Here is a 24,504-nt window from a genome sequence, read left to right as displayed (position 1 = left end):
ACATAGAAAGAAAAGTTGAGAAGTATCTCAAGGAGTTAAGGAAAATTCATAGAGTTTTTCACATCTCAATGACCATTTTATACCCCATTACTAGTGTTTACTAGATGAGAAGGGAGAAATGTCACTCCACTTCAATAGTCTCATACAACACTATCTGTTCATTTATTTATTTCCTAACTATAAAATTCTATTACATTGAACTATTATATTACTATAAAAACTACTATATTGAAATAGTTTACAATGTTTAAACATTTATGTTTAACCAAATATAACTATCTATGAGAAAGCTTATTAGCATCAGTATTTAAAATATGGTGGTTGAAAATACACTCAGATGTAGCTTATAGCAAAAAATACATTAAAACCTTAAAGAGCCCTGATCGGTTTGGCTCAGTGGATAGAGCGTTGGCCTGCGGACTCAAGGGTCCCAGGTTCGATTCCGATCAAGGGCATGTACCTTGGTTGCGGGCACATCCTCAGTAGGGGGTGTGCAGGAGGCAGCTGACCGATGTTTCTCTCTCATTGATGTTTCTAACTCTCTATCCCTCTCCCTTCCTCTCTGTAAAAAATCGATAAAATATATATATTTTTTAAAAATAAAAGCTTAAAGAGCGAAAATCACCTCTTCCATCCACCCAAGGAAGTTCATTGTATGAACTTCTTTTAAACTTTAAATCTGTTTCTTCATATATATTAAAATCAGATAAAAAATAAGTTTGAGAAAAAGGACTTATAAAATAAGTTTAATAAAAGAGAGGAAAGGAGGGAAAGAACAAGGGAGGAAATAGACAAGAAGGAAAGAGAGAAAAGAAAAGGTAAAGAGGGGGCGGGGGGCGGGGTGGAGAATGGAGAAACTACTTGCCTCTATGGACCAGGTCCCAAACCTGATCAATTTGCTGCAGTGTTGGGTAATGACCACAGTCATTGAAGAACTTAAGGAGCTCACTTCTTTCTAATCCTTGCCAATCTTGTCTCTTAGCAAACATTGTTTCGTAGACTAAAAAAGAGGGGGGAGGAGGGAAGATCAAAGAAAATACTTTCTTTCAAAATAATATATCAAGTACAAACCACCTAAAAGTTTCATCTGGATTTGAAGGAAATGTAACCCCAGTTTTATTTTTATGTTTAGTGCTAAGCCTCCATACTTAGAGTAGCACTGTGTCAACCTCCTACAGACGGTTAGAAGAAAGAGAAATTTGGATTTGCTTCCCCAAAGAGAATATGGGTTTCCTTTGGCCTGGTTTACATGACAGTTGTCTACAGACCTTATATACATGAATGCTCAAACTATATCATAAGACATAGCTTCTAGGTCAGGATTTCGGGGGGGGGGGGGGGGGCGCGGGAGGCAGGAGGGCTGAATTCTGCTGACTCACTTCAGTATTCATTGCTTATTAGTTCCCCTGATTTTTTTTTCACCTCTTTTTGACTTCTACACATTCTAACTACTTGAATTTCTGATTCTACTTTGAACTGATATTCTACTTCTTATTTGGCCCCTAAATGGAATGATGTATACTGTTTTGCTGACTTCCTGTATTCTTACTTCCTAAAGTTAAGGTACTTGGCTATTGCTGGTTCAAGCCTACCACAGAAAACCACTCAGTTGGGCCTTCCCTCACCTATCTCCCATACATGGCACGATTCAGGGGTTAGATAATGACCAAGAGGATTGACACATACATTTTGTAAGTGTAGTTTTCCATAAACATTTTATTTTTCTTTTCGAAATGGTGATATTGAGACTCTATTCTTAGGTTTATGGATTAGCCCCAAGAAGCTAATTGTTAACTAGCATTTACAGGATGACAGGTTTCGACTCAGTGTAGGTTTAGCTCTGAAATATGCACTCTGGATATCTGGATGACAAAGGTACCAGAGAGGTTTCTAACAAAAGTTAATGTGCCATCTTGGCACTCAACATATGGACTTCAACTTCCTGTTCATTCATTCATTCATTTGAGGTGGACAGTCATGAGACATTGACAAATTCAAGCAGTATTTAGTGATTGCCTAAATATGAGTAGCTATTTCAGATCCTGAAGCACAGCAGCAAGTTCATATTTAGTATATCTATGACTTTTTCTATCATTTCAAATAAGCAAACTAGAGCAGTTGCTATTGGTGCCTCCATCCATATAGCCTTGTGCCTTACATTTCTGTGCATGCAGACCTGACTTTTCATTGCCAGCATCTGTACTTCATTGCCTAAGGGTTCCCTCTGGCTGCTGGACTCCTCACCTGAGGAGCAAGCCAGAAGTTCCAGGAAATCGAGGCCCGCACTGGAGCAGCCCTCAACCACTGAATGGGGGATTTGATGGACAAAGACCCAGCAGGTGAGGCAAGTTGGCTGCACTGTTCTCTAGAGGAATTAAGCTCCAGTTGCCCACATGATAATCTGTTTGATAAAGTAGTCTTTTTTTTTTTTTTTACTTCCATCCCTTCCCTGTCTCACTTCCCCATTCTACTAACAGTATTTCCTGGGATCAACTCACAAATAAGTTTGTTGTACTTGAATTCTTATCTCAGGGTCTGATTCTAGAGAAAGCCAAACTAACACAAAAAACATCACTTTTTATTTTTATGTTAAAGTAAATATATTTCTCCTTGAGGTACATATGCCTTTATTAGTTTTTCCTTGAATTAATCTATTTTATATGTCTCACACTAGATCAGACTGATGCACATATTAGCATTATGGTTTTTAACTCTATTAATAGAGAATCATGTCTTTAACCTGGAATTAGGCCCCCAAAACAAACATTTGGCAACATACTAGCAGAATTAATATTCTACATAGGTGAAATTAGGGTCCATATAAAACTTAAATCATGGCAATTAAAGAAATTTTCTGGTCATTAAAAGTTACTTAAAAGGTGCATGGTCATCTGTCAGATATCAAGTATCAACCTAATTAGTAATCAAAATATGGAAAGAATGGAGAATTTTCTAAAGAACATGAAGACAAATAACAACTTGAAAATTCTATGGACTCTTGAGTTACTTTAGACCTCAATGCAAATGGATGCCTTAGTTGGTAATTCTTGAAATCATTCCTTCAGCTAACTTTCTTGTATTGTTCAGATCCTATGCTGGACAGAGAACCCTTGATCTCAACTTGACTTCTTGACATCCTTGCCTCATGTCAACCTATCCTCAAAAAATCCTCCAGGGTGATGTGTTCAGAAATAAATTGCACCACAGTCCTTGGTTCACAACTCTCTACAGGCTTCCCAACTCAGTCAAGGTAAAATCCAGGTGTCTATAAAGCCTGTTGCAACATTTGTTCCCACTCCCTACTACCTCTTCGATCTCAATTTGCTCTGCTCTGGCTCACAAACTCTATCCAGTACATTAGTCTCCTGGCTTCCTCCCACAGTAACTGCATCCAACTTCCAGTCTTTATCCTTCTTTTCCCTCTGCCTGGAGCATTTTTTCTCCCTCACTTTCTTTAAGACTTTTACCCAAATTCTCAGCTAGAAACTACCAGAGTCCAGACTGGAAAACATAACCACATTTGTTTTTTATGTGTAGTCTTATTTTTTCTCAAACTGAAAAGGTTATATTTAGATGCAAAAATAGTATAATCTGCAGTTATAAGCCAAGGAGGATAAATCATGGAAAGAAAGTAAAATGAAGAAAAATGAGCAAAACTATAAAATTAAAAATGAATTTAGTGACAAAGTTTGGGGGAATAAAGGTAAGACAGAGTAAAAATAGTGGGGGCATTTAGATAAGGAATATGTGATTTTGAAGTCAGTAGCTAAACGTAAAGTGAGTGGAAAAGAAGTCAGTGTAATAACTGTAAGGTCCTAGTACATATTTTAATAAAGATTAATATATCTGTACATTCATACTAGACTATGGGATATAAAATTATTATCCATAAAGAGTATTATTTAGAAACATCTTCATTACTTACATTTTTTTCTATCCATCCATTCTTCTAGCTCTGAATAGTTTATAATTTGTCTTGTCCTCCAAAGACCAAGTCGATATTTAACACGATGGATTAGTCTGTGGTACATGTTTATAACTGCTCTCAAACTTGGCCCATGATTCAAAGCCTATAAAATAACAACAAAAACAGTAAAGATCCTTATATATTTCTGCTACTTATAGTTAACTAGTGGCCTGGTGCACGAATTGATGCACATTGAAAGGAAATTAATTAGAAGAAATATTTTAATATCGCTATTTGCCCTTTCTCTATAATAGAAGTGTCAACCAAATTCACAATAGACAAGACAGATGGAAACACATGCATGCGATTGGCGTCAGCAAGAGCTTTATATATATAGGTAAACTTGCTTAATTAAACCTGCTTTCTGATTTAACTAAACTTTTTCCAGTCCAGTGAAGCACTCCAACTTCTCTTTCATGTAATTGTCAGCAACACAGCAATAAATATCAACATGAAGCAGATTATTATTGTAGATCATGTAGGGAGAACAAAGGGTAAAATATTTAACTTCAGCAGTGTTTGACTATATTCTGCACAGTGAGAAAACCTGAAGTCATTTTCAAGGTCCACCAGTTCTTACTTCTTTTCAGTCAGGTCAAGTTTCAAAGGTTTCTAAATATCTGTTTTCCCGCTAATGAAAAGAAAATAGGATTCCACCGAGTCTCCTACCTACCTACTCCAGGACTTCTGTGAGGATCAAATGAGATGAGGCATGGGAAAACGCTTCACAGACATTTGGTGAAATGTTTGCAACTGGCTATAAAGCAAGTTGTGTTCCTGGGCTGAGGAAACTGCAAGGAGGCTAGTTGTCGCTAGGGAGAGGAAGCTGGGTGTTGCTACGTGACATCATTACCCAGCATCCACAGCGACCATTTCTGAGCTGGGCTGGGCTGTGGGCCTCATTTTGCGCCATGAGGTATTGACAGCATCAGCTGAGATTTGGTGGGCTGTTGCTCTGGGGTGGTGGTGGGGCCTGCGTCCCACTTGAGGGAAGCCGAGTGTTACTTTGTGAGCGCCAGGTCCACAGTGCCATTTCTCTGTAAATGGCCAGTGAGTGTCACAGTACCTCCTGCATTGAACATTTGCCCCCTGGTGGTCAGCGCGCGTCATAGCGACTGGTCGGACAGACACTTAGAATATTAGCCTTTTATATATATACTAGAGGCCCGGTGCACGAAATTCGTGCACGGCGGGGGGGGGGGGGGTGTCCCTCAGCCCAGCCTGCACCCTCTCCAATCTGGAACCCCTCAAAGGATGTCCGACTGCCCATTTGGGATCGGGCCTAAATGGGCAGTCGGACATCCCTCTCACAATCCAGGACTGCTGGCTCCCAACTGCTTGCCTGCCTGCCTTACTGATTGTCCCTAAATCACTTCTGTCTGCCAGCCTGATCACCCCCTAACCACTCCCCTGCCAGCCTGATTGATGTCTAACTGCTCCCCTGCCAGCCTGTTTGCCCCCAACTTCCCTCCTCTGCCAGCCTGGTCACCCCTAACTGCCATCCCCTGCAGGGTCGATTGCCTCCAACTGCCCTCCTTTGCAGGCCTGGTGCCTCCCAACTGCCCTCCCCTGCTGGCCATCTTGTGTCCACATGGGAGCAGGATCTTTGACCACATAGGAGCAGCTATCTTGATCTTGTGTGTTGGAGTGATGGTCAATCTGCATATTACTCTTTTATTAGATAGGATAGAGGCCTGGTGCATGGGTGGGGAGAAGCTGGTTTGCCCTGAAGGATGTCCTGGATCAGGGTGGGGTTCCCTTGGGGTGTGGAGAGGCCTGGGCAAGGGGCCTATGGTGGTTTGCAGGCCAGCCACGCCCCTGGTGACCCAAGCAGAGGCCCTGGTATCTGGAATTTATTTTCCTTCTACAATTGAAACTTTGTAGCCTGGAGCGGAGCCAAGCCTCCTGCTAATACGTGGCTGCAGCCATTTCTATAATTGAAACTTTGTATCCTTGAGTGGAGGCCTGGGCCTGCCAGTGTGTGTGAAAAGCTTGGCTTCTTCTGTTGCCAGGGAAACCCAATGGTAGCCATCTTGGGTGGGGTTAATTTGCATACTTGCCCTGATTGGCTGGTGGGTGTGGCTTGGCTGGTGGGAGTGGCTTGTGTAGCAGAGTGATGGTTAATTTGCATATTACCTTTTTATTAGAGAGGATATATAGATTCGAGTTTGTCCCTTTCATTTCACTCAGTTTCTTAGCTTATTGACACATTTATTGTTTCTTGCCTATGTTGGTTAAATACATGTATTATACAGTGAGGTAATCTCTGAAGTTCAGAGAATTTCATTGTGTTTGTTATCATATTCTTGTACTTCCCACAGAATAGAGATTTCAGTGATGGATACTTTCATAGTAGCTTCATAGGGTGATGTCCAGATTTCTATAATATGTAGCCTACCCAGCCAGAAAAAGAAAACAAAGTTTTATTAAAGCATTATTCTGTAATGAACAATTTTTACCGAAGCTATACACTCTGGGTCCTCAAATTCTTGTATTTTCTTCCTTTTGAAAATTGTATATTCATGTCTTTTACCTAGTTTTCACTGGACTTTTTCAGGTTATTCATGCTGATTTCTAAAAACTCCATTTTAATAAATAACTCATTTTATCATATGTGCAAATTATCTTTAGTTTATCTTTCATCTGTGACTATATTTTTCTGCATATTAATTTTCTACACTAATACTTTAAAAAATAAAATATTCATCTATTTTTGGAATTTTTTCTTTCTAAGTAGCCAGTTCCATTTTTATTTATCAATGCAATTATTTTCACATTTTACATTTTCTAGCTCATTAATTTTTCTATGTATCTTGATTAATTCCCCTTTTAGCCTATTTTCTCTGTTCTCAACTTCGATTTTCACTATTTTGTAAGAATGTATTTAAAGGTCATGAATTTCCCTGAGTCAGTTTTCCTTTGATGTGCTTTGCATACCATTTTACAAGTGAATAAAACTGAAGTATAAAATCTTTAAATAACTTTCCTAAGGTCCCATAGCTGGTAAGTTGCAGAATTAGTTTTGAAATGAAACTAATTAAAAGAGCCCACACTTTTAATTATACACTATGTTCCTCTTAATTTACTTATACTTAGAATGCCTTACCCATTCTGTGAACTTTTGTTCTGACTTTTTTCCTAGTATATTTCTTTTTATAACACTTATGATTGTTCTTGCTTTTGTCATTTATTTTGTTTCATGTGATTCTTTAAGGTTATTTTTATAATTTTCTTTTTTTACCTTCACTTAATTTTGTGATTCTTGTCGGAAATTTTTAAATGTTATGCTCAACCGACATTTCTTAAGTTAGCAATAGTATCAATGCAATATGCTTAATTTGCTTGAATGAAAAAAAATAATTAGCATAATGTCACCACTTTCCTTTTCCCTTCCATCTGAATGCCATCAGAATCCAGGAAGATCCTTAATGTTTGCTCATGTCTTTCAACACATAATAACATTTTCTATGTTTATTTTAATCTGCCTTTTGTTCAATAGGTTCATTTTAAAAATAATAATAATTTGTCAGACTTTATTGGACTATTCCCCACCCTATGAATCTTAATGGAAGACAAAAACCTCCTACAGTTTGAAGCTACAAATCAGATGCTCATGACCCAAGCTCTCTCTGTTGCTAGGATGCAGACACGTGATGAAACTTCATCCATTATCAACACCAAATCCACGTTTTGAATCAAAACGAATGATGCTTTTAACAGCAAAATAGTGGAAAGTCTATTTGTGTAGTAGAGCAACTGTGGCTGCAATATCCATTTTCCAAGGGCAGTATTTGTGGAGGCCAGAATACCTCAGATTCAGTATCTAGATCAGGCTCTTTCTACGCAGGATTTGCCTGGAGCCCTGGGAGCTACATGCATTAGATCTTCTTATTTCTGAGTTTAGTTCTCAGTCCTCTGCCCAATATTCTCCTCAGTATCTTCCTGCTTAAATCTGTCCATGGGTTTCTTTTGCTTATAATTGAGAAACAAGCAATGTTTTAAATTAGAACAGGAGCCAAAGGTCCCAGCTTGGCGTGTGCTGCTTAGACAGACGATGCCATTTGCAGAGAGAGCAGGAGCTTTGGGCAGACACCAAAGCCAATTTTAGCATCTTCCCCTCTGAATTTAATAAATATTCTTTGGGGCACATAACTTATTTTACGAGGAAAACCTTCTCAGGTCTGAGGCCTTCGGAAGATTAGTCAGGAGGTGTTTACGGTTAAGAAGCTGTGGTTCTTATTCCAGCACACCTCTCTGTCAGGCTTCTGCATGGAAATATGCCTCAGCTATGATGTTGTGGACACCTCAGGATGTAAATATTTACATGTCCATGCATTTCCCAAGTCACAAATTATCTAAAAAACTTGAAATCTATAACAGCAATATTGAAATAGAAAAGTCTCATTGGAAATTACTGATTATAATTTTCCAATCCCTGTTAGTTTTAAAGGGAAAATGTATCATACTCATCACACCACAACATGAAAAATAAAAAAGAAAATGTTTTACAGTAGGTATTTTCAGCCTGCCTTTTGTCTGTTTAAAAATATGTACAGAATTACTTGCTCATTTGGAGGATTCCATTACCATATAACACTCAGTGGGATTTCATTTATTTGATTTTCTAGCAACAGTAGCCCCTTTTTATGTTTATTAGCCACTTATGTTTCTCCTGCTGTAAAGTACTGGGTCATGTGTTCTGCCTATTTTTTTCTATTATTATGATGGTTTTTATCAGTGTGTAAGATAGACGTTTGCATATAACCCTTGTGCAATATTTCAGCAAGTATTTCCCCACAGTTTAACTTTTTAAAAAATGTTATTGACCTATAAGCAGATATCTTGACCATACTCATTGATGGAAGTCTACCCTTGTCTAAACAAATATGTAAGACAATATCCCAAAGGATCTTTATTTAAAACCTTATAAAAACAAAAAGAAAAATGTTTTAAAGTGACTAAACCTGTATACAATGAAATAAAAATAAAATATTATGAATAGTAATCTTAAGTGCATACACATAAACACACATTTAATAAATATACAAAACACAAATAACATTACAGATTATTTTTTTTATTTACTTCCCCACCCACAGAAGAATTAGTGAAGCCCTTAGCCACAATGTAGCTACAGGACATGTCTCTCTCCCAGGTTTTTTTTCTTTTTTTCAGGCCTCTTCTCTGTGTCCCCTGACCATGATCAGACTGATGACTTTTATTACTTTCCGAAGCACATACTCAATCATTCCTTATCTAATTGATTAGTATAAAGACTAAGTACACATTTTTGATCACCTGTATCACTGAATCTTATTTTCTTCCAATGCACGCTGTAAAACCTTAGCAGTCACTCCTGATGGCCACAGAATTGGTGCCTCTACATGAATGCACCTGTGGATCTCCATGTCGGCTCCCTGATGTGAGCATACCCCAGTTAGATCTATAAGGTCAGAAGGGAGTTTAACCTAGCCTCAGCTTTTTTAAAAAATACATGTTTTTAGAGAGAGAGGAGGAGGGGTTGAGAGAGAGAAACATTGATCGGCTGCCTCCTGCACAGCCCCTACTGGGGATCGAGCCTGCAACCCAGGCATGTGTTCTGAACGAGATTCAAATTGGTGATCTCTCAGTGCATGGGGCTACTCTGAACCAAATGAGCCACATTAGCCAGGACTGGCCTCAGCTTTTGACAGGACAATCCAATGCCCATGTGGAGCTTGATTTGAAAAAAAGAATCCACCATTTTGCAATGATTATTGGCTACTATTGGTACTAGAATGTCTAATATTTAAAAATTTCTGGAGCCATATAGACTTAGGTTTGTTTGATTCTCAAAATTTGAGTTTGCCACTAGCTAGATGTGTAACTTTAGACAAGACATACTCTCTGTGTCTTACTTTTCATAATTACTAAAGATAATTATACAAGCAGGAGGAATAGTACCGCTTCAACTTCGGTCTGGGTTCTTAAAGTGGCCTGGAAATTCATCTGTGTTTTACTAGTCATCTCTCTACCACTTTCTATAGAAACTTAATCTCAACAAACACTCACACTCACCATTCATATGTTCACAGAGAATAAATAGATAGCAAGGGAGAAACAAAATTAGTGCAAATTGGTGGTTTTAAAGTAAAAGTAGTCCCAGAACTGCTCTTTGGTTAAGGATAAGCCAGGCCTTTTGTTCAGAGTCTCCAGCTTGACACAATCAGCAAAGCAGATTATTCATAACATTTTCTTAATCCAAAGAAGGCAGATGGAACATTATTGAGGAAAATCATGGATTTATTGACCAGATGATTACTCAAAATTTTACTTACTTGAATCTACATTAGATATATAAACACCTCATAATATTTAACATATGCTTTACCTTGTTCAATATTCTGTGGTATCTTCTGCGTTCTAGCCATCCTCTGACATAAGCCTGCATGATAGTGATCATTCTAATTGTTTTTTTGGTGATTATAGATCTGGTCCTTTCCCGGAATACTTGGAAAATTTCTATGTGTGGCCCAATTCTTTTAACTTTGCTGTCAAGTTTACTGGTTTTACTTAGACTAGAAGGTACCCTAAAAATAAAATACAAAGTGTTTTATTAGAGTTAATTAAAAAAACACTTTTGAAAAGTCTTAAATTCATTTCACTGATGAATATATTGAAATAAGAAACATGTCATAATGTGTACACAGAATTTATATATACATTGCTTAAACCTGTCAATGGGGTTCTTCAAAGAAGATTGAACATACCAGAATCAATATAGCCTGTATAAAATTAACCTTCTGGAAAAAGAAAACTCAAAATAAAGTGAGCTTCTCAAAGCTTATTCACAACTATTCAAAAGAGAGAAATAGAATCCAAGGAAAATAGTATTTTCACATGACGAGACAAGTTAGTCAAAATAATTATACTGTCCCAGAAGCTATTAAGCTAAAGACTACTTCATACTTATATGGTGGGGCTACTCTACTTAGCAACCTTCTGAAAATTAATTTCATTTTCCAAATACTATTAATTGAGTGGTACTGGTAGGGTCACGGACTACAGGATCGCAGAATTGAGGGGTCATACTGAAAATGAGGACAAGCCCTGCAATACTGATATTGACAGCCCCTGCAGTGACAAGAACATATGAAAAAAAAAAAAAAAACTGCAGACTTTCTATCATGCACAGACGCTCGCTCTGTAACTTTGGTATTCTTGCACCTGCATTTTTCCTTTGTATGTCTGTTGAATTTTTTTTTATATATAACAGTCAGTTTTTCAATGTCTTCCAAAGTCCAGTTTCATTGTAATGTAAATACAAAAGTTTTTTTATTCTTTTTAATTGCTTTTGATTCTGCAACTTGTCACAGCTGATGTTCCAATGAGACGCCCAGGTGAACTTCACCAGAGCTGAGGCTGGCCCTAAAGTGCACTGCCTAGAGACCTCTGAGTCCCAGGCCCAACTTTCATAATCCCCCACAGTGAAAGGCACTGACTCTGTTTCTGCTTTTTTCTCCCCCTCTGAGTCTGTTTTGATGTCTTCATTAAGCTGGTTCTTAATCGCCTTGTTCTGTTTTATACAAAGCCATTATTTTTCTTCACTTAGTGACAGAAATGTTGGGGGTCTGATTTTGATTGTTTGATGCATCTAGTCTCTTTTGGGCAATATATGACAGGGAATCCCACATCAGTCTTTTTCATTATCTTTTCAGTTGGTTTGTCTTGCAGCTTGTGGCATGTTCCAAAATACCCTGTATCATGTTGTTTGAATACCAGTATAGCTAAAGTCATTCAAGAGATAATTTTGGGCTCACTTATAACGGATGTCAGCTGCAAATCATGAGATGTTCATAATAAGCATTTCTTAGAGATCCTTTTTGTCTGCTTGACCTTCCCACTCCCATGTAGCCACAACTGACCAGTGACATTGCTCAGGCACTAAAAATTGTATTCTGTATTATGTTCGACCTATTGCTAAAGATGTAGTATTTAGACTGTTGGTTTCTTTGTGCTTGTATATATAAATGAAAAATGTCCTTGTTCTCCTTGCCTTGTACAGTTTCTAGTAAATGTAACTCTTTTGTGTCTGTGGCTTCTTTCCATCATTCTCTTTCTTGAAAAAACTTCTGTAGATTAATGAGCAAAAAATATATTTTGTTCTCTGGAGACATATCTTACTTAAATAGACAAAACTTTCAGAAAAGGGGGAAAATGAAGAAAAGTTTTCTGTCTATATTAAGACTAGAGGCCCAGTGCACGAAAATTCATGCACGGGGCGGGGGGGGGGGGAGACATCAGCCCAGCCTGTGCCCTCTTGCAGTCTGGGAGCCCTTGGGGGATGTCCAACTGATGGCTTAGGCCCGCTCCCCAGGGAGAGCGGGCCTAAGCCATCAGTCGGACATCCTTAGTGCTACAGCGGAGGTGGGAAAGGCTCCCGCCACTGCCGCTGCGCTTGCCAGCCATGAGTCTGGCTTCTGGCTGAGCAGCATTCCCCCTGTGGGAGCACACTGACCACCAGGGGACAGTTTCTGCATTAAGCATCTGCCCCCTGGTGGTCAGTGCACGTCATAGTGACCAGTTGTTCTGCCATTCAGTCAATTTGCATATTACTCTTTTATTATATAGGATTGATATTGAATAGCTTAGAAAAGAAGATGTTCTGATTTCTGAGAAGATTTTTGCTTGGTTAACATACCAATTTTTATGAGTGGGCTTTGATGTATGAGATAAACAGAATGGAGAAGAAGTAGAAATGATTATTTCTGGCTTGTCCAGAGTTTCAAGACCTACTATAAAACCTAAAGGATTCTGAGTTCATGGCTTTTTCTTTTTTTCTCAGAGAATAAATAAGAGAAATGTTATTATAGAAATGCCCAAATGAGCCAAGTTAATACCCAAAGTTACATTCTCTAACAATGAAGTGTAAATAAATCTTAAAGTGATATGTGTGATTGATTCTAAGTTGATATGTGATGTGTATTGTTGAATCATCAGCAGTGGTCACAAGAGTTCTGGTCTACTAAGTGACTATGAATGGCACACAGTTCTTAGTCATCTATGGAGAAGAGTGTGTGTGTGTGTGTGTGTGTGTGTGTAAAAGAGAGAGAGAGAGAAAGAGAGAGAAAATTGAAATTAGTTGTTTTGGTTAAAAGCTTTACTTAATATAAAAGAGTGATACTATATTAAGTAAAAATGCTATAAATAAATACAAACACATTTACCAAATGATGGATGCATTTTGTCTGTTTTTTTATAAATGAAAAAGAAAATAATTTTATCTTATGCTTTAGACATATGGATTTTGATCAATGGTACATTTCTAAATAATTAAAAGCTAAGAATAAAGAAAAGGGAAATTTGGGGTTGAAGAATCTATACTAATAAAAGGGTAATATGTTAATTAGACCAGGTTGACCGGACATCTGACTTCCTTCTGGACAGTTAGGGGGCAGTTAGGGGTGACCAGGTCGGCAGTGGACCAGTTAGGGGGCAACCAGGCTGGCAGGGGCAATCAGGCAGGCAGGCAGGTGAGTGGTTAGGAGCCAGCAGTCCCGGATTGCGAGAGGGATGTCCCAGTTGTGTCCTGGATTGGAGAGGGTGCAGGCTGGGCTGAGGAACGCCTCCCCCCATGAACAAATTTCATGCACCAGGCCTCTAGTAATTTATAGAAGGTTTGATGGAAAGTGAACTATATTAACAAACAATGGGTTAAAAGAAGCTATAAAATATACCAAATTTTGAAAATCAGATGTAATGAGCTTAGTCATAAAATAGAGAAGTGTTTATTAATCATTGTTTATACAATGTGACATAGGTGATATATGAAAAAATAAAATTAAAATTTGATTTACTATCTCTTATATTGATGAACTGATTTTTGAATACACCATCTACACTTAATTTGACAATGAAAATATCAGCACCTTCAATATAGTTTTCTAGGATATGAAAGTTCCTTATATCACAAAATATTCCTTCTATTATGCTCATGAATCTTTTTTCTTCTTTGTGATCTACTTTTTACAAAAACTGGTATTACAAATATTTAGTTACTTGTGGCTGTTACTTTTTTTATTTACTCAAAATGTACCTATGACTTTTGCTCATATTTTGCCTACTCTTACAATTCTTTCCAATACTGTTTTCTCCAAATTCAAGCCCCAGATTAAAAAACAAACTGTTATGTCTTTTTAACCTATCTTTTGGGTGTGCCATGTGGTTGCAGGACCTTACCAAAGATTTTCTTCTTCACTATTAAAAGGAGGGATGCTAGAAATGACAAGGCATATTTGTCACAGTTGTTATATAAATTAACCAAAGATAGCCCTTGCATATTGACCCCTTTGTTGCTTACTTCTTAAGTCAGGCTAGGACCATGAGCTCAGAAGCCTGCTGGCTCTAAACTCAAAATTGTTAGATATCCAATAATTTTAAACATGGCCCAAATAAGCATATTTAGAGACTGCCTGCTTTGCATATCCCACCAAACTACAACTAACATCTGTTGTCATAGGTAACACAAATGCTGGGATTAAAAAGACTGCACACTATGGCTGCCCTTTGGGATTCTCTTAACCAGAGACTCCCCATCATGCTGCTGAATGACATCACCTAAATATGCAAGCCCATATCTGACCCCCCTCTCTCCTACTCTCTTCTCATTCTGGGTGGTGGCTCTATGCCATCATCTATAGGTCATTTGCTGTGACTTCCCCTCTCATGAAAAGTTATCTATGTGATGCCCAAATAAAGCTTGTTATGTGCTAGTGCCACCTCCTAGCCATATCATTTTCTTGATTAGCCCCAAATCCTTGAAGTTATTACAATGCCCCATGGTTTTATTTCATTCATCATGATATTTATTAGCTGTCTTATTTATCAAAGTCCAAAATATGAAAGGAGGTGAGTGATCAAAGAAAGTTCTGCATCCTTAACGTCAATATATAACAACTAAAACATCCTATATAATAAAAGGCGAATATGCAAATTGTCCCCTCAGGAGTTCAACTGGGAGACCGGGAGTTTGATTGCTCACTATGATGTCTGCTGACCACCAGGGGATGATGTGGAACATGGCGGGCAACCAGTGGTGGTGGCAGGGTGCTGAGGGAGCGAGGGAAGGAGGAGGTGGGGAGGCCGGGAGGCGGGGAACCTGATCAGCCCTGATCACTGGCCAGGCCTAGGGACCCTACCCATGCACAAATTTCATGCACCGGGCCTCTAGTTATTAATATAAATGTACTGGAAGCATACTGGGGAAATTGTTGCAATGATGGCCAATTAATGACTCTTTATATCCCCATCTTTGCAATTTGATTTTATAGCTCCACCCATCAAGAGGTAGAGTCTATTTACCCACCTATATATCTGGGCTGACTTTGTGAATTGGTTTGACCAATAGAATCCTGTGGAAGTGATGCTGTGACAATGCTTAGCATGTGCCAAGAGGCCTTACACAACACAGTTCCATCTCTTAGACCCCTACATCCACATAAGAACAAGCCAGCAACTCTCAAAGGATAAGAGACCACATGGAAAAGAGACAAGTTGTTTGCAATTTAAATGGGTTGTACCCAGTGAATGATATTAGCTGAGTCTGAACCAGATCATCAAAATTGTCACATGAGAATAATAATGGTTATTTTAAGCCACCAAATTTAGTAATGTTATTAGAGCAATGCATAACTGATATATGCACTTATTTTTATACCCAAACACTAATAAACTAACTGTCAAATTAATTTTTAGATTTTTTTATTTTAAAGGTAAATTATCTCTGTCAAGTAGTAACATTCATGACAAGTAGTTTATGAGATAAGTTTTTTGTTTTTTTAACTTGAGGTTTGTGAGTGTCACACTGTGGGTAATATGTTCTTATTTCAAGGTGCTCAATGACTAATACCTTGTGGATGGCTATGCATGTTCCCAGTAGAGGGCCCCATTCCTCTCTACTCTGATATTATTGGTTATAATACTACATACACACTAAATGTATATTACACTATTCAGTCTTATCTTTAACAGGAAGTTTCTGCCTTTCTCACACTTGCCCAAAGCTCCTGATACAGGTTACAGTTAATAAATTATGTCTTCTATAATAGACATAAAAACAATTGTAGCCTTTTTAAGAATGCACTTTCTTAACACCTTATAGTAGAAGTAAAAGACTTATGACCACAGGCTTCTCAATTTAAACTGATATTATAACCATGAACCTGCTGTAATTCTTTTTTTTCCATAAATAGACAACTTTATGTCTGCTTAATCCAAGGTCCAAGAAAAACATAATTAATTATCTAGAATTGCATAAATAAATTAAATTATGATTAACATTGATTTTCAATTAATATGTGAGAAATATCTCCTTTTGTAAGAAACTATAAAGTTCAATTGTTTTTTTTACTTTACTTGTAAAAACTAGACTGAAACATTCTTTAAAGGGTATGGAAATGGTTTCAACTAACCACTCAGAACTCTAGGAAATAAATCCTAATAAAATTTTAATATCGATCAGGAGTTAATAAATTATCAAAAATAATTTTATAGAAATTAAAAGCACATATTAATTTATTTTATCTACAAAACAATGTATCACAATAGTTAAGTGTATACAAAACACCTTATTGAGTTTATTATATGAGTGTTTATTTACAAAGTTTTGATAAAAATCGATACTTTTTTTCTAGCATATTATAATTGAAAAATCTAACCTATATCCATATTCCATACTAAAGATACTTTATTTAAAGACAAGTCATTTTACTAGGTATAGTGGCTCCTATTAAGTCATTTTACTAGATATGGTGGCTCCAAGGACTCACTTATGTGAAAATGATGGCCACTAAGTTAACCAGCCTGATTTCTCTTTTATTGGTTAAGGGATTCTCACCTGATAGAATGTCAAACAAACAAGGAATATTAGAAAAGTTGAGGATGTCAAAAAGAGACAGAAGATGCTTACACTGTAGGTAAAACTTGGAAGAGGAAAATAGAATGACTCCTAACTCCTAACCTCAATAAAAGAACTAACAAGGACAATAAAAATATCTCTGCTACATAAAATAATTTTAAATAAATATAACACAAAGAATTTATCAATCTTCTAGACAGAAGTTACTGATGCTTTCCCATCATATGATTCTCATTTTACTAGCCCTAGAATGTGGGCATCTTTATGTTTTAATCAATACCTCTTATTCCATTTTTGTTAACAAAACTGGTCCAATAAAACACCAACTTAATGATATTGAGTCAAAAGTTGCTGAACCAACTTATTTAGTCAAAATTGTGCCTTAGACTGTAACCTAGCCACAAGGTAGGGCTCAGAAAGCAAGCTCACAACCCATCTCCCCTCCCTCATGAGTAAGTATGCACATACTACCTCAGAGTCAGGGGAAGAAAGGCATTTTTATTATGTGATAAACAAACACAGGTAATTATCTCTAGCACTAATTTTCAAAAGAATTAAAGTTTCCAAAAAACCTGCATGTATAAATAAATTCTTTATAGTTTCATTTATAATGGGAGAAATATCTAAGTAAATAGTGTTATGTCCAATGAATAAATTAGTATGTAGTCATAAAAGTGACACTTATGTAGATTATGTAATAACTTGAGAAATGCTTATTATTTTTAAATGATATTGAAAATGAAGATATTAAATTATATTCACTATATGACTGCAGCATTATTTTTTAATGATACATATAAATAAGGCGAGAAAGAAACATGCCAAATATCATTAGTGACTGTATTAACGCAGAACTTCTGAATCCAGGGTGGCATCAAAACCATCTGAGAAGATTTCCAAGGAACTCTTCCTCAGGACCTGCCCTCATAATATTCAAATTCTTTAAACCCACCAATGAAATAAATGCAAATTCCTAATTAAATACTAGGTCATAAAGAAAACTTCAGATGTTAAGAAAAAAATGATTATTTGTTTTCTAATTTGTTCAGATGTTCTGAAATAGACCAATATGCCACATCCTATGTAATAAAAGCCTAATATGCTGTGTCCAACCATTTGTTTGACCGTTCAACCAGTTGCTATGACATGCACTGACCACCAGGGGGCAGATACTGTGACCAGTAGGTTATCTTGCTACTGGGGTCCAGCTGATTGGGACTGGGCGAGATGGGCCAGACACGCCCTAGAGCCCTCCCACGGTACCTCCCCGATTGTGCACCTGTGGGGTCCCTCAGCCTGGCCTGCGCCCTCTCACAATCTGGGACCCCTTGGGGGATGTCAGAGAGCTGGTTTTGGCCTAATCCCTGCAGGCCAGGCCGAGGGACCCCACCAGTGCACAAATTCAAGCTCCCAGCCTCCAGTATAATATAAAAGAAAAATGGAATAACTACATCCATTAGGAGCATGGATTAGTAGCAGTAGTTATAGCAATCTTTTATTAAGCCCTTCTGACACACTTTCTCCTTTAATTCTCAAAATAATATTTTGGATAAATGTTACTATGTGAATTTTATAAACTGATGCTGCAATAAATTGTTCAAGATTTGAAGGTATAATTAGCATACTGAGAATTCAGAGCCCTCCTTGTTATGTGCTATGTGATAAAATCTAAAGGGGACAAAGTTATGCCATGACTTCAGCAAGGCTGGCACGGGCAGTCCTCAATGGTCAGGATGAGTTAGCTGACTGGCTTTTTGTCCTTCTGTTGGCTTCACTGGTACTGAAAAGATACAGCCAGACTATGTATCCTGATGATTACAGAAATGCTCAGCTTTATGCAGGCTACAAAAACAAGTTGTAAGTAGGTGAGATTTGGAAAACATATTATGACTCTCAAAGGCCAATGAGTAGGAATTCTCTTCCAAATGTACTTTTTAAATTTATCTTTCTTCACAATGTCTTAAGATAATTCTGATATGGAGATAATTATTATTTTTTACAGATTCTTAGTCACTAAAGAGTCTCTATAAAACTATTAGAAAATCTTCACAAAGATAAAAATGTGAGCCGTAGCCAATTTTGCTCGATGGATAGAGCACTGGCCTGCGGACTGAACGGTCCCAGGTTCGATTCTGGTCAAGGGCACATGCCCGGGTTGCAGACTCAATCCCCAATGGGGGCCATGCAGGAGGTAGCCGATCAATGGTTCTCTCTCATCACTGATGTTTCTCTCTCTCTTCTCTCTCTCTCTCTCTCTCCCTTTCCCTTTCTCTTTGAAACCAATAAAAATATGCATATAAAAAAAGATAAAAATGTGAGTCATTAGAGGTTAGATATAAAACCAGTTTACACCATGGACAAGCCCACCCGCTGTGTCCTCAAGCAAAAGTCACCTCCTAGGAAAGTCACCCTAAGAAAGAATGAGAGAAAGGCCAGGGCTAACTAGCTGAATTTGACTTTTTCACATGCAGCTTGACAAATCTAGGATCAAAGCATCAAATCAGGTAGTTTTTAGTGAGAAAATAAATCATTAAGAAGGAAGATATAGGAGAAATGATGCAATAATTAGTGAGTAATCATGTCTGAACATCAGGCCCCGAGCTTGGCAAACATTTGAACAGGGAATTTCCTTTTAACTGCTAATGCTTATATGATAATATATATTAAACACTAAATCAGTTTTAGAATTTGGTTCAGATATTTCTACTAATTAGTTTTGGCTGATACTGAAGTATTTTGTATGCTCCATTTATAAAAGCACTGTTTGCCCATCTGTTCATAGGTTGAAAGTGATTAAAGGATACTTATTTTGGCTGTGGTAAAAGCCAAATACTTTTTAAGCTGCAAATATGTGACAAAGCCAGTTTGGGTTGCCAAATTCAGAAATATATTAAAAGTGGTTTGTGATGCCGCCTTCCCCCAGTTCCTCTTCCAACCTGCATTACCAAAAGCTTTCCTGATTAGACTAGCATGCCTGCTTTGTCCAAATGCTTTGCAGTTTAGTTATAATTTACTCTGCTGTGGATCCTCTGCTACCAAGCTGCGTGGAGGGCTTGGGTTTCCTGTTCCTGCAGCCTTGAAGTAGAATCATGTGATGCCCCCCTGCTTTGAATGCTGGTTTAGAAAGCGATTTGGGGGTGGCGAGTGAAACAAGTTCGCGGCCTCCTTTAACCCCCTGTATGAAGTCTGTTCAGTTTGAAAACAATGTATTAAATTCAGCATGTGTGACGTAGATTTTTAAGAACAGGGACATAATACATTTCCGTGAGTAATATTGTCTCAATGTTGCTTAGTACTCCCTTTCCAGATCTTGCCAAGGGTTTAAATTGTTATTTGTGCCAGGAAGACCTGTTCCCTTCAAAACCCAGAGCGGGATTCCTGGGACTTTTAAAGATAAGATGCGGTCTTCCTGAGTGGAAGATGCCACTTACATTCAGGCAAGCATTTTAAATCGTTCACATATCTGAATGAGTTGTGTTCTCTTCTGTGCTTCCTGCACTCCTTCGGTGTCCTGCTCATTCATTCCTCACAAGGCTAGCCTGCCGCAGCCCCTCCCAAAACCCAGAGCTGGCCTCGATTTGGCTGCTCCCAGTTCCTCAGCCATCTCTTTAGCTAGAGCTTATGAAAGGGTGGAGGCTGATATGCTATTGGAAGCATCTAAGAGTGTTTGTCTTAATCACTTTACTGCCTGAAGTGCTCTACCTAGTACTTCTTGGGGTACCCTCTGCTCCCAACCCAAACTTTAGTCAGCCATAGAGGACAGTGGGCTCTCCCCACCACCACCATTTCTCCCATCTTTGCTCAGACAGGCAGACAATGAAGATGGGTGCCTGTTCAGAGATGCCTTGTCCTTAGAACAGAGCTTCAGATAATGAAATAAATTCCCACAACAATTCAGGCAATTCTAAAAGCAATTTCTGCTATTATGCTGAATATTTTATTCCCAGTCACATGCGTGTGTTAGGAACTGTCATTTCCAGGAACCAGGGAGACCATCAAGCAGGCACACACAGAGCGATGGTCAACAGCCGCAGGCAGGGTAAAGTCCACTAGCATGAGGAAAGCAGGAGATGTGAGCAGCCTTCAGAGCAGTAAATGTACTCCATTCCATTATATCAAAAAAGAGAACATTTAGAATCGATAGTGCCATTTTGCCTTCCATTAACATATTAGTGATATGCTGTTACTACTATTTTATTTTTAGTTCACGGATACTACAAAATGGAAAAGATAAAGTAAATCATTATTATTCATCTACATGTTTACTAGTACATGAATATCTGGAGGCTTGGCATCCTAAAGAATTTTTCAAAAATAAAAAATAAGGAACTTATGGGTTCCAAAGGGCTACGATTAACTTCATAGATGGTATATTTAAATGACAATATCTTTGTCATCCAGAATTGAAACAAATTATATATTTAAAAGGTTAAAGGCTGATGACCAGCCTCTGAATTTATTACCACCACAAATTTAATATTATGAATCAACAATAGAATGTTTTTCCTCTATGAAGCCAAAATCCATCAATTGTTCTATTCTATACTTGGAAATCAGTCGGTCATTTAAAAAAATTATGTGCTCTAGAAATTCAACAGAAGAAAAATGTATCACTGAAGTCATATTAATCTGCAAAGGAATTAACAGCTACTGCAGAAACACATCTAAAAAGAATAAATGTTTTATTAAAAGAATGCAATAGATTATCTGAAAGAAAAAAGAGAGGTACTAAACAAATTCAAGGGGATCTCAGGAAGATGTTTGTATATAAAAGGATCTGTTTCTAGCCTGGCCAGTGCTACTCAGTGGTTAAGCATTGACCTTTGAACAGGAGATCATAATTTGATTCCTGGTCAGGGCACATGCCCGGGTTGCAGGCTTGATCCCCAGTAGGGAGTGTGCAAGAGGCAGCCGATCAATGATTCTCTCTCATCATTGATGTTTCTATCTCTCTATCCCCTTTCCTTCCTCTCCCTCTCAAAAACAAAAGACAAGAACAAAAAACACACACAAAAACGATAATATTTCTAACAGGAAGTGAAAGTGCAATGTCATCATAATAGTACAGTGGATCACAGTGAATACAGCTCCCAGCTCACAATTTTCCTTTAGATATTGAGAGTGAACTCTGTGTGCACTAATGCATCACTTCCCTTTACCTGATACTATAAACTGCTTTGGATTCTTTATATTAAACATACCAAATCAGAATAAGAGAAAAAATGGGTTAGACATAAATAAGTTAATGAGATGATGCTAGGAAAAGACAAAATCCCACTTTACTGCAAAAGATCATTCAATCTTTACCTTTATCAAGGTAAAAACATAAACATACATAATTTATGTACACATTACATTTAAAAAACTAAAATTTAAGAGTTATATTGTTTGGTTTTAATTCTTTCTGGTTTAGAAATTTTACATTAGGTATTTTATTTATTTTAAAATGCATAAAACTCAGAAAAATGTTCCTTTGACAATTCTAATTGAACTGAGATTACTTGGCTTTCTTTGAGATGCTTAACATAACCTTGCTTTCCCTACACAAGGTTTTGGGTTTTCTCAACCGTATTTTAATCTTATGGATTTCTAACAATCTTCTGAAACTTATGGAGATCTTATAATTTCAAAAATTATCATTTAAATTGAAATATTGAAGATGTAGAAACCTTCATTCAGAAATTAAATAATGTTGTATAAATGCTCATCTATGAAAATTATATCCTATAAAAGTTGGGCAAAGGTGTGCATGTAATGTTTATAACAGAATTAGAAAATCAAGGCAATAAGATTATCTCTCTAATAAAAACACACAAATATACATATAAGAGCCCAAAAAATAAAATCAAGCAGGCACTGTGTGGAATTTATAACCTAGTAAATTCATCATAATTGTGCTAGAAGGCAGAAAAAAATCTAGAGATTTGAACATTTTACCTCTTTAATAACGCTGCTAATGGAGTGTCTTATGCAAACCTGTGCAAACAAATGTACCTATAACCTGTGCAAACAAATGATATGCACTACTATATCAGCTTTTCTTCTAAATTTTGAGATCTTTACAGTTAAAAAACAAAAAACAGGAAGATTAACCAAAAAAAAAAAGAAAAGAAAGAAATGTGGGAACTTGCCTCTTAGGCTTATGATCGTTAAAGATTAGGTCGGAAATAATCATGACTGCCTCACCCAACACTATTGATCCATATAAAGTAGCAGGTTCCATTCCCTACAAACAGTAGGACTGGGTGCTCAAATTTGCGATAATTACAAATCAAGTACAACCGTAGCATTTTGTAGTTGGCTCAACCTAGCATCCCCACCTCTTAACAGCCAGTGGCTGCCTCCTTAAATAATACTGCTGAGTGGGTGCATAAACCAGTCCTATTTGCCAACTGTGGAGCGTTCCAGCCAAGCTTGTGGGTATGTGTAAATGAATTCCATCATCTTTTTTTTTTCTATAACTAAGAACAGAGGGGGAAAAAATAAAAACTCTCTTGTATTACTGTAGCCTGGCAATGGCAATCTATCTGAGACATATTTTTTTTCCCTTAAAATGCAAAAGTACAGCCGAAACCGGTTTGGCTCAGTGGATAGAGCGTCGGCCTGCGGACTGGAAGGTCCCAGGTTCGATTCCGGTCAAGGGCATGTACCTTGGTTGCGGGCACATCCCCAGTAGGGGGTGTGCAGGAGGCAGCTGGTCGATGTTTCTCTCTCATCGACGTTTCTAGCTCTCTATTCCTCTCCCTTCCTCCCTGTAAAAATCAATAAAATATATTTTTTAAAAAATGCAAAAGTACAAAAGTTACTTTAGAAATTGGCCAGTACCTTATTGAAGTTGACGGACAGCTGATGGAAGATTATACTCTGCCTCAAGCAAACTTTAAGGAAACCTCTAGCTAAAAATACACAGTGTCCCCAAAAAATATACACACACTTTGAATAATTATAAAGGAGTGTTTATTAAAATAGATTTCATGTTCAGAATGTAATAAAATCAGCTGTCAAAGTGTGTGTACATTTTTTGGGACACCCTGTATATGAGAAATTCCTCTCTAACAAAGAAAAATCCTTCAGGCCAAACTTGAAAGAGTCCCAACATTTGGATTCTAAAGTATCATGGAATTTCTATGATAGAAATGGTAAAGGATTTCAAATAAACAAGAAAAATCTTAATATTGTTTCATTTAAATGTTTTTCAGTTAAATGGGTTTGTCATATAGTTTTATATTATTTACTACACTTTGCTTTATTTTCACACTGCTTTGCCTTTTTTTAATCTCTCTTTAGGATTCTATTCTAGTAACACTTTTTTAATTACTTGAGCCACTCTAAGATATGCTAATTCATTAAGTAACATTTCAGTGTACTTCTCTTAAGTAATCATCAGAAAGGCTCTTAAAATTTAAGATATAAAGAGAATAAAAGTTGCATGGCTGAGTGAGAACTCAGTGAATTGAGGACCAGATTCTGGTAAAGTTGGTTTTTTACTTTTGTGAATTTGAAGAAGTCACTAATCTTTCGAATCTCTATTTTGTCAAGGGGAATTTAAAAGGATTGCATCAAGTGATGTCTAAACTTCCCTTCAGCCATAATTCTCTAAAATATTTAAGATCTCCCTTGCAAAAATTAGCTAGATATCCCT

The 24,504-nt window shown here is 37.3% G+C and overlaps 1 protein-coding gene across 3 annotated transcripts in view; it reads right to left on the bottom strand.

The window, feature by feature from the left end:
• The window catches only part of IQCM (IQ motif containing M), a 384,245-nt gene that overhangs the window by 125,894 nt on the left and 233,847 nt on the right, over positions 1–24,504 (bottom strand). For all 3 annotated transcript variants that reach the window (XM_054717693.1, XM_054717695.1, XM_054717694.1), the window contains exons 9-11: positions 10,338–10,536; positions 3,926–4,070; positions 866–1,000 (exon numbers count right to left, since the gene is read on the bottom strand). In XM_054717693.1, the coding sequence (XP_054573668.1) occupies positions 866–1,000; positions 3,926–4,070; positions 10,338–10,536 (479 nt within the window). The remainder of the gene's footprint in view (positions 1–865; positions 1,001–3,925; positions 4,071–10,337; positions 10,537–24,504) is intronic.

The sequence above is a fragment of the Eptesicus fuscus genome, chromosome 6 (assembly GCF_027574615.1).
Source record: "Eptesicus fuscus isolate TK198812 chromosome 6, DD_ASM_mEF_20220401, whole genome shotgun sequence".
Lineage (NCBI taxonomy): Eukaryota > Metazoa > Chordata > Mammalia > Chiroptera > Vespertilionidae > Eptesicus > Eptesicus fuscus.
This window is presented reverse-complemented; position numbering and strand designations above follow the sequence as displayed.